The following is a 16,611-nucleotide window of genomic DNA, read 5'->3' as shown; positions in this document are numbered from 1 at the left end:
CAGCAAGGAACAGGTGGCCGGGCTTTGGAGACAGACATGCAAGGTCCCCAAATTTGCATCCAGTCTGACTTCCTTGTGTCCCTGGTGGTAGGAAACAGGTCCTTCGTCCTCAACCCCCTCCCCCTTCCTCTTCCTCCTCTTCTTCTCGTTCTCCTCCTCCTCCACATCCTGCTCCTCCTTCTTCTTCTAATATTATTAAAATTTATTTTATTGAGAAACAGAGAGCACGCAGAAGCAGGGAAGGGGCAGAGGGAGAGGGAGTTAATCTCAGCTGACTTCACGCTGAGCACAGAGCCCAATGTGGGGCTCGGTCTCAGGACCCTGAACTCATGACCTGAGCCAAAACCAAGAGTTGGGTACCTAACCAATTGAGCCACCCAGCCACCCCAGTCCTTAGCCTTCTTCTGAGGGCACAGGACAATGAGGGCCTGAGGGGGTAGGGGTGGGGGTGAGGCAGGTTTGATCACTCTTAAGAGCTGAGGTGTTTGTGAGCAATTCATGAGGAGAGCCCCAGGGCCCTCATAGGAAAGCTTCAGGCCACACCAACTTTGAATGTTTTATTGATCCAGGCCTGATGGGTAACAGGATGGGTTCCAAGCAGGGACCAAGCCCAGGAAGGGAGGCCCAGTAGCTTTCAGACAAGGCTGGGAGGATGCAGGCTTGGTCTTCGGCTGTCCTTTACCTGGTCTCTGTAATGGAGATGGCAGTCAGTTTCTTTCTTGGCCGGCATATTGGTGACCTAGGGACAGAGCCATCAGCCGGACTCTTTAGCCACCGCCTTCAACAAACACCACCCGGGAGCCTCCTCAGCTCTCTCACTTCCCACCTTGATCATCGCCACCAACACCATCATTTCCGTCAACACCATCATCCCCTTGAAGTTTACACAGCTGTCTTCCCCGTGGCCAACACCACCACTTACATGAAAAGCCTCACTCCTCACCAAAACTGCTTTCATCTTCACCCTCCAAACCACCATCAACCACATCCTTGCTGTCTCCTCCCCAGCACCCCCATTGCCAAACACGCAGACACCTCTGGGTGGCGCATATGATTATTTCCGTCCCCATCACTCGCACAGTACCATCATCAGGACATCACCACCATCCTCCACCACGCCGTCTCCCTTCCCGCGAGCACCCCCTGCCCCAGTCACCAGCGTGGCTTCTCCTGTTTCTACAAGAGGACTCACCAGGGGGCTTACAGATCCTCACGCAGATCTCCGCGGTCTCAAAATTATTGTCATTGCCCTGACAGCCACTGTAGGTAAAACGCTCACACTCACTGGACGTGTCGTTGTAGAAGTACCGGTAGAAGAGGCCTCTGCAGGGACCCCTCACTGGGGGGAGCTGGCACAGGGCAGGCAGAATTTGGGACAGCTCCCAGGGAGCCCCTTTCTTGAGATGGGCTGCAGGGGTGAGGAAGGACAGGTATTGTCACTTAGGTGTCCTTTGAAGGAACTGACACAGGCTGTTAGTTTTTTTTTGTTTAGAAGCACACCTTCTACACCAAGCACTGTGCTAGTGCTTGCCATTTTTTTTGCATGATTTAAATGACTTTCTGGAGCGGACATTACTGTCCCTACCCCACAAATGAAGAAACAGTTTCAGAGAGGTTTGGTCATCTTCCAAAACTCCTAAAACCAATCATTGAGGCCTGGGGTTTAAACCCAGTTCCAATTTCAAGTCCCAGGCTCTGCCTGCTATACTTTCTTATAACCTGACTCAAGATAGTTGAGGTAGCTTTGTTTATGATTGCAAAAAAGCATATAATTTGGAAAAGGTATGGACGTTCATCAACGGGGGATTGATAGGTTACATACAGTCATTGATAAGTATAGTGCTGATCAAATGGAGGGAGGTTCATAATTTTGTGGAACAAAAATCAAATTTCAAAAGACAAAATCTAGAATGGTCCTGTTGATGTAGAATAAATCTATAAACCCGTGTAGTGATGACTAGAAGGTGGTTCACCATTATATTTGTAGTAATTTTCCTGGGTGATGGAATTTCAAATGATTTTTATGTTCTAATTATTTTTAGTGTCATTTAAATGTCAATGAACAAGTATCACTTTTTATAACTAGGAAAAAGATATTTACAGTAAAAAATCTTCAGTATCCATGAATAATGAAAAAATAAAGAAATGGATCGATTTTACCGAAACACCTGTTATTTTAACTCCTTTCACATCTGGCTCTGGTTATCACAAGTGATTTATCTGACACGTGTACACACAGACACAGAAACACACACGTACACACACATATACCCTTACCTACTAATTGGCTGTGGATCCCAATGTATCCTTTCATGGGGTACAATATACTCTGCCTTGATATGTACCCTCCCTGACAAAGATAGCATCCCTCAGACAATGAGTTCATGGGTCAACTCTGCTCCATGGTACCATTTTGGGAATCTTCAATTGATAGGACAGGCTGCGTTTCCTGGGAGAACCCTAAGCTAGAATTCTAGGAAGGGAATTCAAGGTCTTTCATTAGGGCAGCAATTCTCAATCTTGGTGGAACATTAGAATCCTTTAAATTCCCAGGTTTTACCCAAGACTAATTAAATCAGATTCTGGGAACGTGGGACCCAGGTAGCCCCCAGGTGCCTCCAGAGTACAGCCAAGTTGCAGAACCTGACCTCCTTTTTAAAGCAGTATGAAGATTTGTTTTTCTTGTAAGAATCCATGGAGTAGGATTCTGGGGAGAAGGATTATTTGGGGGGAAAAAAGAAGAAGGAGGAGGAGGAGGAGGGGGAGGGGGAAGAAGAAGAAGAAGAAGGAGAAGAAAGATTATTTGGGCTCTGTAAAATAGGGGGCCCACTTTTAACTTCACACATTTCCATATTGTTTGTCTTTTTTTTTTTTTTTTAGATTTTATTTATTTATTTGACAGAGAGAGATCACAAGTAGGCAGAGAGAGAGGAAGGGAAGCAGGCCCCCTGCTGAGCAGAGAGCCCGATGCGGGACTCCATCCCAGGACCCTGAGATCATGACCTGAGCCGAAGGCAGCGGCTTAACCCACTGAGCCACCCAGGCGCCCCTTGTTTGTCTTTTTAAGACCAACACATGTATTGCTTTGTAATAAAAATTAAATTTGGTGATGATTGAATTCAATCAAATAGACATATGTGAGGTCTGACCCCAGATAGACAAGCCTCTTCCCGAGCCTAGGCCCTGGTTTCCACCCGAGGTGGAAGTGACTAGGTGGCCCTGTGGAGCCAGCCTCCCCACCCTAGACCTCCCCGACTCCAGTCACAGGCTGTGGGTCTCAGGGATCCTTTCAGCTCACCTGAGCTGGGGATGTTCACCAGGCAGAAGAGGACGCAGAAGACAAGGAGCGGTCTGAACTTCATGGTACCAGTAGCTGTTTCCTAGGGTCCGGCCAGAGGCTAAAGTTATACCTTCAGCTGAAACAGAAGGGCCCTATTCCTCTGCGTTGAGAGAAGTACCTGGCCTCTCATTACCTGGAAGAGGAAGCACCTTGGGCAAGGAGTGTGGGCCAAGAGGAAGTGGGTGTCTACCTGGAGGCCTCACCTCTTGGCTTGGAGGGCTTTTTGGAGGCTACTGGGCAAGTGCCCTAAGTCAGTGTTTCTGCAGCATCTGGAATGCCAGTCCCTAGCCTCATCTACTCCAGACTTGAGTTCCTGTGACCTTGGACTGATGGTCTCAGTCACCTGAAGTGACTTTAGGTGGCCTCAGTTTCCCTATTTGTAAAATAAGTGGGTTGGACAACAGAGTCGCTAAGAAACCAATTGAGCTGTTTTCCATTCTGTTATTACTGGTTCCCATCCAGATCTTTCCAGCTAGTTGTCTTGACATCCTAGGAGAGAAAACATAGCTCTTTGTTCACTGCTTTATTTATTTAATTTAGAAACAATGAGTTTATTGTTTTATATAAATCAACATACTTATTTTTAAAATATCGAGCTATAGTGAATAGTAAAAGGAAGCAAATCCCTCCCCAAATTCTACTATAGTCCTGTGCAACAGAAATATAATGAAATACATTCCAGTATAATTTTCTAGTATCTGCATTTTAAAAAGTAAAAAGAAGAGGTAAGACTGGTTTTTAAAAATATCTTTTTTATTTTAGAGAGACAGAGTATGTAGGGGGAAGGGCAGAGGGAGAGAGAGAGAGAGAATTTCAAGCAGATTCCTCACTGAGCACAGAGCCTGATGTGGGACTTGATCTTACGACCCTGAGATCACAGCCTGAGCCGAAATCATAAGTCAGACACTCAACCAACTGAACCACCCAGGCATCCTAAGACTACTTATAATAATACTTAATTTAACTTAACATATCCAAAATATTGCCGTTGCAATGTATAATCAACATATAATAAACATACTAATGCAATATTTTTTAATTTATTTTTTATTTATTTTCAGCATAACAGTATTCATTATTTTTGCACCACACCCAGTGCTCCATGCAATCCGTGCCCTCTATAAATATCCACCACCCCGACCTCCTACCCCCCGCCCCTTCAAAACCCTCAGATTGTTTTTCAGAGTCCATAGTCTCTCATGGTTCACCTCCCCTTCCAATTTCCCCCAACTCCCTTCTCCTCTCTATCTCCCCATGTCCTCCATGCTATTTGTTATGCTCCACAAATAAGTGAAACCATATGATAATTGACTTTCTCTGCTTGCCTGATTTCACTCAGCATAATCTCTTCCAGTCCCATCCATGTTGATACAAAAGTTGGGTATTTGTCCTTTCTGATGGAGGCATAATACTCCATAGTGTATATGGACCACATCTTCCTTATCCATTCACCTGTTGAAGGGCATCTTGGTTCTTTCCACAGTTTGGCGACCGTGGCCATTGCTGCTATAAACATTGGGGTACAGATGGCCCTTCTTTTCACTACATCTGTATCTTTGGGGTAAATACCCAGTAGTGCAATTGCAGGGTCATAGGGAAGTTCTATTTTTAATTTCTTTTTTTTTTTTTTAAGATTTTATTTATTTATTTGTCAGAGAGAGAGAGAGTGAGAGCGAGCACAGGCAGACAGAGTGGAAGGCAGAGGCAGAGGGAGAAGCAGGCTCCCTGCGGAGCAAGGAGCCCGATGTGGGACTCGATCCCAGGACGCTGGGATCATGACCTGAGCCGAAGGCAGCTGCCTAACCAACTGAGCCACCCAGGCGTCCCTATTTTTAATTTCTTGAGGAATCTCCACACTGTTCTCCAAAGAGGCCGCACCAACTTGCATTCCCACCAATATTTTACTTTTCTTCATACTAAGCTTTTGAAATCTGGTGTGTATTTCACATTTGTGGCACCTCATGATTCATACTGGCCATATATTGCATGCTTAGCAGTCATATGTGGCTAGTGACTACCATATTGGACAATGAACTTCCACCACATAAAGTAACTATTAGAGTTTGCAGATATTATTTTCTGAGAATTTTTGCATATTGCCTTAATACTTGAAAGAAAATTTGATGGGGTAAAAAATTCCTGGGTTATGTTTTCTTTTCCCAAAACTTGAGACCTGGGCAGACCTGGCTCTACTGGTTCTGCCATGGAACATTGCTAAGACGTTGCCTGAAAGTTTTTCTCCCTTAGGGGTTACTCTTTTCCTACCCGAATGTCTAAAGACTTCTTTGCTTCTCTTTGAGACCCAGTAAATTAACAATGTTATTTTGGTATCATTCTACATCTTTTTTTTCTTTTAAGATTTTATTTATTTATTGTCAGAGAGAGAAAGTGAGCACAAACATGGGGAGAGGAGGCAGAGGGAGAAGAAGGCTTCCTGCTGAGTGAGAAGCCTGATGTAGGACTTGATCCCAGGATGTCAGGATCATGATCTGAGCTGAGGACAGATGCTCAACCCACTGAACCACCCAGGCTTCCTTTTTAAATTTTTAATGGGATATGGAGTGCTAAAAATCTGCAAATTAAAAAAAATATATTTTATCTATTTATTTGACAGAGAGAAATCATAGGTAGTCAGAGAAGCAGGCAGAGAGAGGGGGATACAGGCTCCCTGCTGAGCAGAGACCCCCCCATCCCCCCACCGCCGCCAACGCGGGGCTCCATCCCAGGACCCTGAGATCATGACCTGAGCCGAAGGCAGAGGCTTAACCCACTGAACCACCCAGGTGCCCCAAATCTACAAATTTTTAAGAAGATTTTATTTATTTGAGAAAGAGAGAGAGAGGGGAAGAGTTGAGGTGGGGGGAGGGGCAGGGGGAGAGAGACGAGTAGACTCCACACTGGGCGTGGAGCCTGCTGTAGGCAATGAACTCACAACCCTGAGATCAAGACCTGAGCAGAAATTAAGTTGGGCACTCAACACACTGAGCCACACAGGTGCCACACAGATTTTGGATGGAGCAGGGAATTTTCTTCTATTGTGCTTTTAATAACTTTTCTGTCCCTACTGTTGAGTTTTCTACTTAAGAGGCATAAATTGTGTGAGATTATCTTCACTTGTCCTCTAGTACTTGTTAAAAGTATGGCCACTGGAGACAGACAAATTTAAACATCAACATTTCCACTCACATTCTGTGCGACCTCTGCTCATCTCTTTAACCTTTCTGGACTTCAGTTTCTATTTGGAGATAACAATGGAAACTCCCTGTGTTTGAAGTCCCCAAGACCATGCTCAGATTCCACTCATGAAAAGGACTCACGGGACTCAGAAGTCGTTATAGTTAAGTTTACAGCAAATGGGTACAAATTAAAATTAACAAAGGAGAGAAGCATAGGGTGTGAAGAATGGAGGAAACCAGGCACAGGCTTCCCTCCCCCAGCCTAGTTATACAGGATGTGTTTCATTTCCCCAGCCCAACACATTTGAAGTGTTGCCCATCAGTGAAGCTCGCGGAAGACCAAGTGTCTGGGGTTTTTACTGTGGTCAGGCACATGGGCAGGACCAACTCAGCCTAGCACAGGCACCTTGGATTTAGGTGGGGAGCATTCATTTTCACCGCTCTAAGGTGCTTGGCCCATGCCCACCAATTTTCCAGCTTTGGCTTCAGAGATTCCCATCTGCTATTGATCTGTTATTCCTTGCACAACAAGAAGATTTCTTTAAAGTGGAAACTGCCCTAAAGGCTTTTTATGACTTGTGCCTACTTAGAATTTAATGTGCCATTGGTCCAAGCAGTCAGAACTTCTTAATTGATGAACCCAAGTGTGGTTCTGACAACCATTTCAGAGGGAAGAAACTGGAGCTGGGGACATTCTATAGCAGTGAGCCTGTAAGGAATGCAGCTTCTCCTGGACAGCCTCACCCCAGACCTGCTGAAAGGAATCCGCATTTGAACAAGATCCCCAGGTGACTCACAGGCGTGATAAAGTTTGAGAAGGCTATTTACTGAGCATTTTGTCCCCTGCAGGCAGAAGCCTGGGGAGGTGGTGAGGTTAAGCAGTGAACAGGACTGACCCCAGGCTCTCCCCTTCCCCAATCCCTCTCCCTCCCCATCGGCTGTCCCCACCCCTCTGCTGGGATGTGAAAAGCTCCATCAGACCTTAGGTTTCCATAGGAGCCCTTCCAAAGGCTTTGAAGATGATCCCCTTCTGTCTCCCGGCAGTCCTCCTCCCTCTTCTGAGCCCCATGGTTGCCAGCACCCCCCAGGGGATGAAATCAGTACCTGTTCCCCAAGTAAGTCCTGCTCACCTGTCTTCTCGAGGCTGGGGCCTGGAAAGGAGGGCAGTTCTGTGAGGGGAGCCAAACCACTCTGCATGTCTTCAGGGAAGGCAGGAAGTTTTAATGGCAGGGGCTTTTCAGGACTCTAAAAAGTAGATCAGCACGTTTTCAGCTTTTAAAACATTATCCTGCCTAATGCTCATCGACCAGAACCTGAGCCTCATCTCTGAGATTCCCTGTTCCTGGTTTCTGCCTCTCCCCTGAACCACACAGTAGTATAATGAAACAAATAACTCTTAGATCTTTGTCCCACTTACAGCCCAGACTCTAGAAACACTTGGGAGGTACTGTCTTTTGGATGCTAATGAATGGCCACAGGAAGGAGCCCCTGGATGGCTGCTGGAGGGTGCAGGGTCCATAAAAACTGCTCAGGTTATTAGGGGGTTGGGACTTTCAGCCCCTACCCTCACCCAGCATCTGGGGATGAGGAGGAGAAGGCTACTTAGAGAATTCAGTCACCGATGGCCAAAGATTTAACCAACTATGCCTATTTAATGAAACCTCGACAAAAATTCCTACATATCAGGGTTCAGAGAGCTTCCAGGTTGGTGATAAATGGAGGTGCTCTGAGGGTGATCGTCTGAGTCCTCCCAGCGGGCCCCCCCCTTGTCGTATACAGCCCTCCATTTGACTGTTCCTGAGTTTTATCCTCGATAATCAACTGGTAATTGTAAGTAAAGTGCTTTCCTGAGTTCTGTGAGTTGTTCTTATGAATTATGGAACCTGGGCCAGCGGTGGTCAAGGAAGCTCTGAATTTACAGCTGGCTGGTCAGAAGTATGGGTGGTCCCAGGGACTCGTGACTGGCACCCGAATACAGGGCAGTCTTGTGGGACTGAGCCCTTAACCTGTGGGGTCTGTACTAACTCTGAAGATTTCGCATCAGAAGTGAATAGACTTGTAGGACGCCCAGTTGGTGTTGGAGAACTGGTTGATGTTGGTAGAGACAGCACATCTTTGGTGCCAGGGAAAAAACCCAGACTCACTAATCCCTGTGCTTTGGTGGGTGGGGTGAGGCTCAGGGACAGGGGAGTAATGGGTGTGGGCAATGCCCCCAAAGTCCTATTATCTGCATTTCTACTAGTTATCTGCATTTTAACAATTTCCCACAGAAGTCGGGGGTTTTGTTATAGGGGTTGGTTTGGAATAGTATCTTGTCCTGACCTTACCACTTTAATAGCCATGTGACTTGGGGCAAGTCACCTATGTTCAGATTTTTTTAACTTTGTATGGGGGTACCTGCCACACAGGCTCTTTGAAAGGATTACCAACCATGAATACAAAGATTTAGTAAGGCTTCATGGCCCATGATGTCCATTATCCGCTACGATGTCTTAGTTTGAAAGACTTTGTCTACCTGTCTCCTTTCCCCAAGGAAAAAATAAGTCAGGTGTCAAAGAATCATTTTATTTCTCCATTGTTGAAATGAAACAGAAGGGCCTGGAGCAGCTGAACCGAATTTCTGCTGTGCCTGAGGCAAGAGAAGACAGAGAGCAAGAAATGCAGCGCTTCGGGGAGTTTGCCCAGAGGGCTAAGGCTGTGCTTCTCCCAGACTGTTAGAAAATTAGTAATAACCCAAGGCCCTTCCCTGTGTGCCCGTGTCTGATATTATTCTGTGATCCTCCGAGGATACAGAATGTTAGAGCTAGCTTCCTAATTATACAGAGGTGCCCCGTGATCAAACAGATATTTTATTAACAAATCTCGTTATATTCGTTCTGTTCAGTGGCTGTGTACCCGTGTGAACAGGGGATGGGAGATGAATTCATCTGACAAATATTTGTCAGGTACCTACAAGGCATTGTTCTTGGTGTGGGGACACAGCTGTAAACCAAACACAACAAAGAGCCTGCCGGGCGGGAGGGAGACAGACAATAGAGAAAGAGGGTCAGTTGGCAGGCCATGGCTAGTGCTTTGCTGATAGGGAGTGACAGGGATAAAGAAGGCGATGCCTGTACTGTAGACGGGTCAAGGAAACCCTCTGTGGAAAAGATGTTTGAGCAGAGCTGGGGGGAAATGAGAGCGTGCCAGGTGACCAGCTGGTGGAATAACAGTGCAGGAAGCAGACTAGGAGGGAAGAACTTGCCTGGTGTGTTTGAGCAGCAGTTAGGAGGTCAGGGTGGCTGGAACTGAGCGGGTGGGGTGGGACAGTGGAATGTGATGAGGACAGAGAGGTCCGGTGGGCAGGTCGTGCAGAGTCTTGTAGGACCTTATGAGAACTCAGACTTTGGCTCTAAGGAGAGACAGGGAGTTGCTAAGCATTTGGATGTAGGAGCAATCCAATAGTTCTAAAGTGATAACAAGATCCCTCTGACTGCAGTGGAGAGTGGAGTCTAGGGGGGCCCAAGGGCAGAGACAGAGGGACCATATTGCAGGATATATTGCCATATATTGCAGACCATATATTGCAGGATACTGCAATAGTCCAGGCGAACAGTGATGGAATGTGGACATACGTGACTCCCTCGGTCTATCCAGTTCTCTTGAATAAAACAAATATCTTGCTTAGTTGGGAATGATTCTGTTCCTCAAGTGAGTAATTAAACGTCTTTCCTTTTCTGTTTCCTGATAATAAATGCAGTTAAGTGTTCATTACAGAAAACTTAGAAGATAAAGAAAATCGTGAAAAAAAGATTTTCAATCAATTATCATATGATCTCCCTGATATGAGGAAGTTGAGAGGCAACATGGGGGCTTTGGGAGGTAAGAAAAGAATAAATGAAACAAGATGGGATCGGGAGGGAGACAAACCATAAGAGACTCTTAATCTCACAAAACAAACTGAGGGTTGCTGGGGGTGGGTGGGGGGTGGGTCGGAAGAGGGAGGTGGGGTTATGGACATTGGGGAAGGTACGTGCTATGGTGAGTGCTGTGAAGTGTGGAAACCTGGCGATTCACAGACCTGTACCCTGGGGCTAATAATACATTATATGTTAATAAAAAATAAAAAATTATATAAAAAAATAAAGATTTCCAAACCCTACAACCTAAAGATCACAGAGAAACCATTCTACTTTGAATTCTTAATGGATGTGATTGAATTGATTCACTCATCAAAAGGTGAAGAGGAGACGGTAGCAGTGCCAGGCAGAGCCACAAAGCAGGTTAAGGCTGTCCTGTAGAACCACAACCTTCCCTTTCATTTCTCTTCTGCCGGGCCGCCCCCACAACCAGGCACCTGGTGCCACCTTCCCTCTAGGTCCCTAAGTCACTCTCAGAAGAATATGCAGCTCATGAAACCCACCATGAGAGAAGTTACTCTTCACCTCAAGAGCAGGGTTGGGCCAGAGGTGAGCTGAGGGAGGCACTTGCCTCTCACACAGAATCTAAGAGAAGCCAAAAAGCTTAATAATCCAGATAAGTTGTATTTGAATACAATGGTTTAGAAAATCAAAATTAATGCCAAAAGCCTTTTATGAAGAAAGTATCAACATTGTCAAAAAACAGAAGAGCTGCCCTTGGACTTGCTTGATCCTGCCTCACCCCAGTTCCTGCCCTGATCCGCTGAGACCCAAGAGTTTTACGTTCAGACCTGAATAGGAGTCATTTCCGATTTCAAGTATAGATGTTTATCATATTTTGATTTCCAGTATCAAAAAGAAAAATATTTCTTTTAAATAGAGAACTGTGGTCCCTCATGTGCACGGAAGCAACTTCCAAATTGATGTACATGTTTTCTCATAAATGAGAGCTTTCCCTTTGCCCTCTGGACGGGAAATTTCTCTCTATTGACTTGATAGTTTATTGAAGGGGTTAAGAAGTCTGTCGCTAAATAAACACATTGAATAATTCAGACTTAAGATTTAATATTCATCAAGATATTTTACATTATGGGGACACTTGGGTGGCTCAGTGGTTGGGTGACTGCCTTTGGCTCAGGTCATTATCCCAGAGTCCCAGATGGAGTCCCCCATTGGGCTCTCTGCTCTGCGGGGAGTCTGCTTCTCCCTCTGGCCTCTCCCCTTTCATGCTCTCTCTCTCTCTCTCAAATAGATTTTATCTATTGATAAAATCTAAAAAAAAGATACATTTTGATAACTCAGATGTAAAATATATGATAATTATTTTTCTAATTCCTGAATAGATAATACATTTTAAAACTTTAGCTGGCATACAATATATGTGTGGATTAAAAAAAATAAAATCTATATATAGCAATCCTTAAAAGGAAGTCATTTACTTAATCTGATGCAGAAAAAAAGAGAAGCATCCTACCATTATGCTACCATTGGAAAATCTGGCTGTGTTGGTCTCTGGGGTGGAGGGTGGCTGGAGAGGAGTCTATTGTGCTTTGATGGGTTGGGGTGAGGTTCAAGGGCTTTTCATGGACAATTTTGTCCTGGGTTATTTATAGCTTGAATATCAACAAGGAGCATTAAATTAGAATTTATCAAGTTCATCGAATATCTACTCAAATAACTAAATTAGAATTTATCAACTTCATCGAATATCTACTCAAATAACTAACACTTACTGAATATAATTCATTGTTACTTATTTCATAGACATCATCTCTAATCTCAACAAATCTATGAGGTTGTTCACTTCACTGACTAAGCTACTGTGCCTCAGAGTGGTTAATTTTCTAACCTAAAATCACACAGCCACTGAGTAGAATCGCTGAGCTTAAAGAAAATGAAGTCCAGTTTGTATAAGAGGCTCCTTGAGCCTGGGGGGTACTGGGGTAAGAAGGAGTGGGAAGGTGGGGGACAGAGGGCTGAAGATGGGACTGCAGACCCCATACCCAGGTACTTACCAGACAGATGTCTTTCAGTAATATTTCATTTGAGAGAAGGGATCTGCTACAAAAAAGAATTGGCATCCTCATCCTCATAGCTCATATTCTGTTCTTTAAAATACCAGGATGTCGCTGGATGCAATGTTTTCTTACCCTGCAATATCCTGCAGCCATTTCCCAATGTCAATATTCTTCTACAATATTACTTATTTGTTGCAAAAATGTGGCATATTTATTTTAAGTATTTCTTTATTTTTGAATTATAAAAGTCATATATGCTTATTATAACTAGTGGAAGGACATAAAGATGTGTAAATAAAGTTTTAAGACTCTGACTCCAGTGTTGGGGAGGAAAAATTTTCCTCTGTCCTTCAAAGGTTCTTCTGGCTGGCCTCAGAATTAAATTGACATAGGGGCGCCTGGGTGGCTCAGTGGGTTAAGCCACTGCCTTTGGCTCAGGTCATGATCTCAGGGTCCTGGGATTGAGCCTCGAATCGGGCTCTCTGCTCAGCAGGGAGCCTGCTTCCTCCACTTCTCTCTCTGCCTGCCTCTCTGCCTGCCTCTCTGCCTGCTTGTCATCTCTCTCTGTCAAATAAATAAATAAATAAAATCTTTAAAAAAAAAAAGAATTAAATTGATATGAGATAGATTAATAGGAGAAAATCAAATTTAATTTTGTATTTACAGGAACCCAACATCCATGAACAGTTCAACGATAATAAGGCAAAATGAGGTCTGTAGCCCCCCGGGCTAAGGAATGGGATAGGGACCCGGGGCTTCAAGAGGGAGGAGGGCAAGTCACAGGGCAACATGAAGAAGTGCTGATGTTTGGTAATTAGATGTTTGTCCTGTCATACAGATGAGTCAGGCAGATAATCTCTCTCTGGAATTACCTCTTACTCGGTAAAAGATCCCCAATTTAGATTCTTCTAGGTAGTTAAGGGAGGTGTAAAAATTTCTTGACCCCACAGGGTCTCAGCTGCCTTGAGCTTAAAATAGACCAGATGTCAAAGTGGCACATTTTGGGAAGACTTTTTCTGAACTCCTTCAATGGTAAGAGTTTGTTTTTTTCCAACACCATCAAATAATTCTCCATTTCTCAGTGAATACTGACTGGGTGTACTACCATTTAACACAGCTCTGACACTGTCTGCCTGGTAAGAGTGACAGATCCCACAGGTAAAGTCTCAGTCCTATAGAACTGCACACCTTCCTCTCTCACTTCAGATGCCAATTGCAAGTCCAGATTGTTACCTGTATTTTTTACCAGTTCTTACTTACAGATTGGAGGTTCCCATGATCCCCTCTTCGGGTTTGATTAATTTGCTAAGGGATCAGAGAAACATTTTACTTAGTACCCTACAGTTTTATCATAAAAAGATGTAACTCAGGAACAGCCAGATACAAAAGATGTATCAGGCAAGGTAATGGGAAAGGGTGCAAAGTTCCCATGCTTTCTTCAAGGATGGCACTCTCCCAAACTTCATGTGTTCACCAACCCTCAAGCTCTCAGAATCCCATCCTTTTGGAGTTTTTAAAATAGAAATCTCAGCACAATAGCATGATTGATGAAATCATTGGCCATTGGAGGTTAAACCAGTATCCAGTCCCTTTCCCCCGCTCTAAGGCAGGGGAAGGGGCTGACATTTCCAACCCTAAATCACACTATTGGTTCCCCCCAACACTGTTGCCAGGGAAATCCCTCTCTTGGTTAGCTAGGGGCTTTCCAATAGTCACCTCACTGAGGTAGCGAAAGACACTTTTATGGCTCCATCGTTTATGGAATTCCGAGGATTTTAGGAGCTTTGTGCCAGGAAAAGGAGGACGATCAAATATCTATTTCTCATAAATCACAACATCGCTCCCCCTTGATATCCAATTATTCCTAAACCCCTTGGGACAGCCACAGTTAACACACTGGTACTCTTTCTTCCATGCTTTTCTTCATGACAGCATGATTCTTTCAAAACTTTTTTTTTTTTTTTAACAGTGAAAGCTTTCAAACATTCACAGGAATACAGAGAATAGTATAATAAATGCCCACATACACATTATCCAGCTTCAGCAAATATCAACATATGGAAAATACTGCTTATGTGAGTTCTTCTTCCCCTGGAGATTTTTCGAAGCTCATCTCAGGCATCATGCCAATGAATTCATAAACACCTCATTAAGGATATCGAATTTTTTACTGATCACCATGTCATTGTGACATCTAACAAAATCAATAATAATGCCCTAGAAACCAGGCCACCGAATGGAGGTTGTACACTTCACCCTCCCCATCCCCTTCCACTCTCTATCTGGAGACGTGCTGGCTGTTTCAGCTGTGCCCCGTGCAGACCGAGCTGTGCTGACACCTCATCACTGACCCAGAGCAACACCCCCGCAGGCCTGTGGCCTGCCTTCTTCCGGGAGCCTCCCTACCCGGGTTGCTGCAAGGCCCTGACGGTCCAGTGGTTCTTCAGCATCACTGTCAGCCACTGCCCAGACTTCACTCGCGGAGGCTCAGAGGGAAGAACAGCCTCCTGGATGAGCCGGGCTGCATCTGCACCTGCGGTGGTAGGAATGAGCCAGAAACAGACGAGTGAGGTGGGGTGCAGGGTAGGGAGGGGAAGGGCTAGCAAGGAGATGGAGCTCAGGGGCCCCGTGCCCCTCGCTCCTTCCTGAGAAGGAAGTGGCAGTGTCGTCCTATGAAACCACAGACTGAGCACAGCCTCCAGGGACTCGGCAGAATGTCCCTGCTAGTGGTGCCTAGAGATAATCTAACCAGCCCAACTGTGCCCCCTTTTCAGATGGGAACACTGAGGCAGACACCCTGCACAGCCATCTGCAGTGCTCATGAGTGGACACCACCCGGGCATGGAAAACTCATTTCCTTCTTGATGGTCATCCCAGTCATTTCTGGGTGGCTTATTTCTGGGATGATCCCGGACCTGTTAGTGCCTGAGCTATGAGAGTCAGGGTCATCTGTGATGACAGCCAGCCTGTTCTTTGCTCCTTGCAGAGAGCCTAGCAAGTGAACTCCCCTGAGATGCTAAAGTCCAAGGACGTCCCATGCAGGGCCTGCTCACCCCTACTCCTCCTCAGCAGAACCCTGCCTCTTTCTCCTAGGGGCCTGCTTGGTTTAGTTCCGTCTCACTCAGTAGACTCAAAGCATCACAAGAGCAAGAATTATGCACTTTTGTTTGTTTTTGGTTTTGTTTGTAAAGATTTATTTACTTATTCAAGAGAGAGAAAGGGCCGGGAGAGGCCAGGGGAGAGGGAAAGAGAGTCTTTTTTTTGACACAGAGAGAGATCACAAGTAGGCAGAGAGAGAGGGGAAGCAGGATCCCCGCTGAGCAGAGAGCCTGACTCGGGCTCAATCCCAAGACCCTGAGATCATGACCTGAGCTGAAGGCAGAGGCTTAACCCACTGAGCCACCCAGGCGCCTAAGAGAAAGAGAGTCTTAAGTAGACTCCGAGCAGAGCACGACCCCAACTGGGACTAGATCTCACAACCCTGAGATCATGACCTGAGCTGAAACCAAGAGTTGGATGCTCAACTGACTGTGCCCACCAGGTACCCCCACCTTTGTTTTTTTCCCATCACTTTATCTCTAGCACTTCGTGAGGTTCCTGGCACAAAGGAGACAGCCCATATATATCCATAGAATGAATGAATGAGTGCATGAGCCCATCTCCTCTCTAGTGGAGTGACCACAGAGTGAGAAGTTCAAAGCCAGGACTCTTCCCCAACTTCATTGTCACTATGTCCTCAACTGCATCCCGCAGAGTGACAGCAGTAGCCTTTCACCCAGTTCCAAGCATTATGGTGGCAGGAGTACTTTTGCTAAAGAAGCCCCTTTTCTCCTCGGTGATATGGTACATTTTCCGGTCTGGCTTCAAACTCTCTGGCCTTCTGTTTAAATAAACTCACTTTCCAAATGAACTCACCGGAGTGGATTCTGTTGTTGGCAACTGACAACCTTAACTGCTACACTCCCTCGGAGTGGTGGTACTTTATGTTCTTCTGCCCAGCAGAGCAGTGGCATCTCCTCTTCTCCTGTCTCCAGACCCAGCCGAACCGGTACGGGAAGCAAACCCATGACAGGGTCATCGACCTCTTAAATGCTTCCCCAAGCTACACCAAAACCTGGGTGACTTCCACGCAGCTTCAACATGAAAACTTTAGTTCTTTACATTCTCGGGCCGGGTCA

At 45.4% G+C, this 16,611-nt stretch overlaps 1 protein-coding gene across 3 annotated transcripts; it reads right to left on the bottom strand.

Annotated features, from left to right (window-relative positions):
- Nucleotides 1–560: 560 nt before the first annotated feature.
- Nucleotides 561–14,965, bottom strand: SPINT3 (serine peptidase inhibitor, Kunitz type 3). Of its 3 annotated transcripts, XM_032350527.1 has the most exons (4): nt 14,840–14,965; nt 7,647–7,761; nt 1,193–1,408; nt 561–689 (listed from the first exon to the last, which is right to left on the bottom strand). In XM_032350527.1, the coding sequence occupies exons 2-4, from the start codon at nt 7,711–7,713 to the stop codon at nt 679–681; spliced, it is 294 nt and encodes a 97-aa protein (XP_032206418.1). In that variant the 5' UTR covers nt 7,714–7,761; nt 14,840–14,965; the 3' UTR covers nt 561–678. The 3 variants fall into 3 exon arrangements, with proteins under 3 accessions (XP_032206418.1, XP_032206420.1, XP_032206421.1); XM_032350529.1 differs by lacking the exon at nt 14,840–14,965 and having other exon boundaries at nt 7,647–8,187; XM_032350530.1 differs by lacking the exons at nt 7,647–7,761; nt 14,840–14,965 and adding an exon at nt 3,299–3,455.
- Between the last annotated feature and the right edge of the window lie 1,646 nt (nt 14,966–16,611).

This window comes from Mustela erminea, chromosome 7 (genome assembly GCF_009829155.1).
Source record: "Mustela erminea isolate mMusErm1 chromosome 7, mMusErm1.Pri, whole genome shotgun sequence".
In the NCBI taxonomy this organism is placed as follows: domain Eukaryota; kingdom Metazoa; phylum Chordata; class Mammalia; order Carnivora; family Mustelidae; genus Mustela; species Mustela erminea.
Note: the sequence above shows the minus strand (reverse complement) of the source record. Positions and strands in the feature narration are given on the sequence as shown.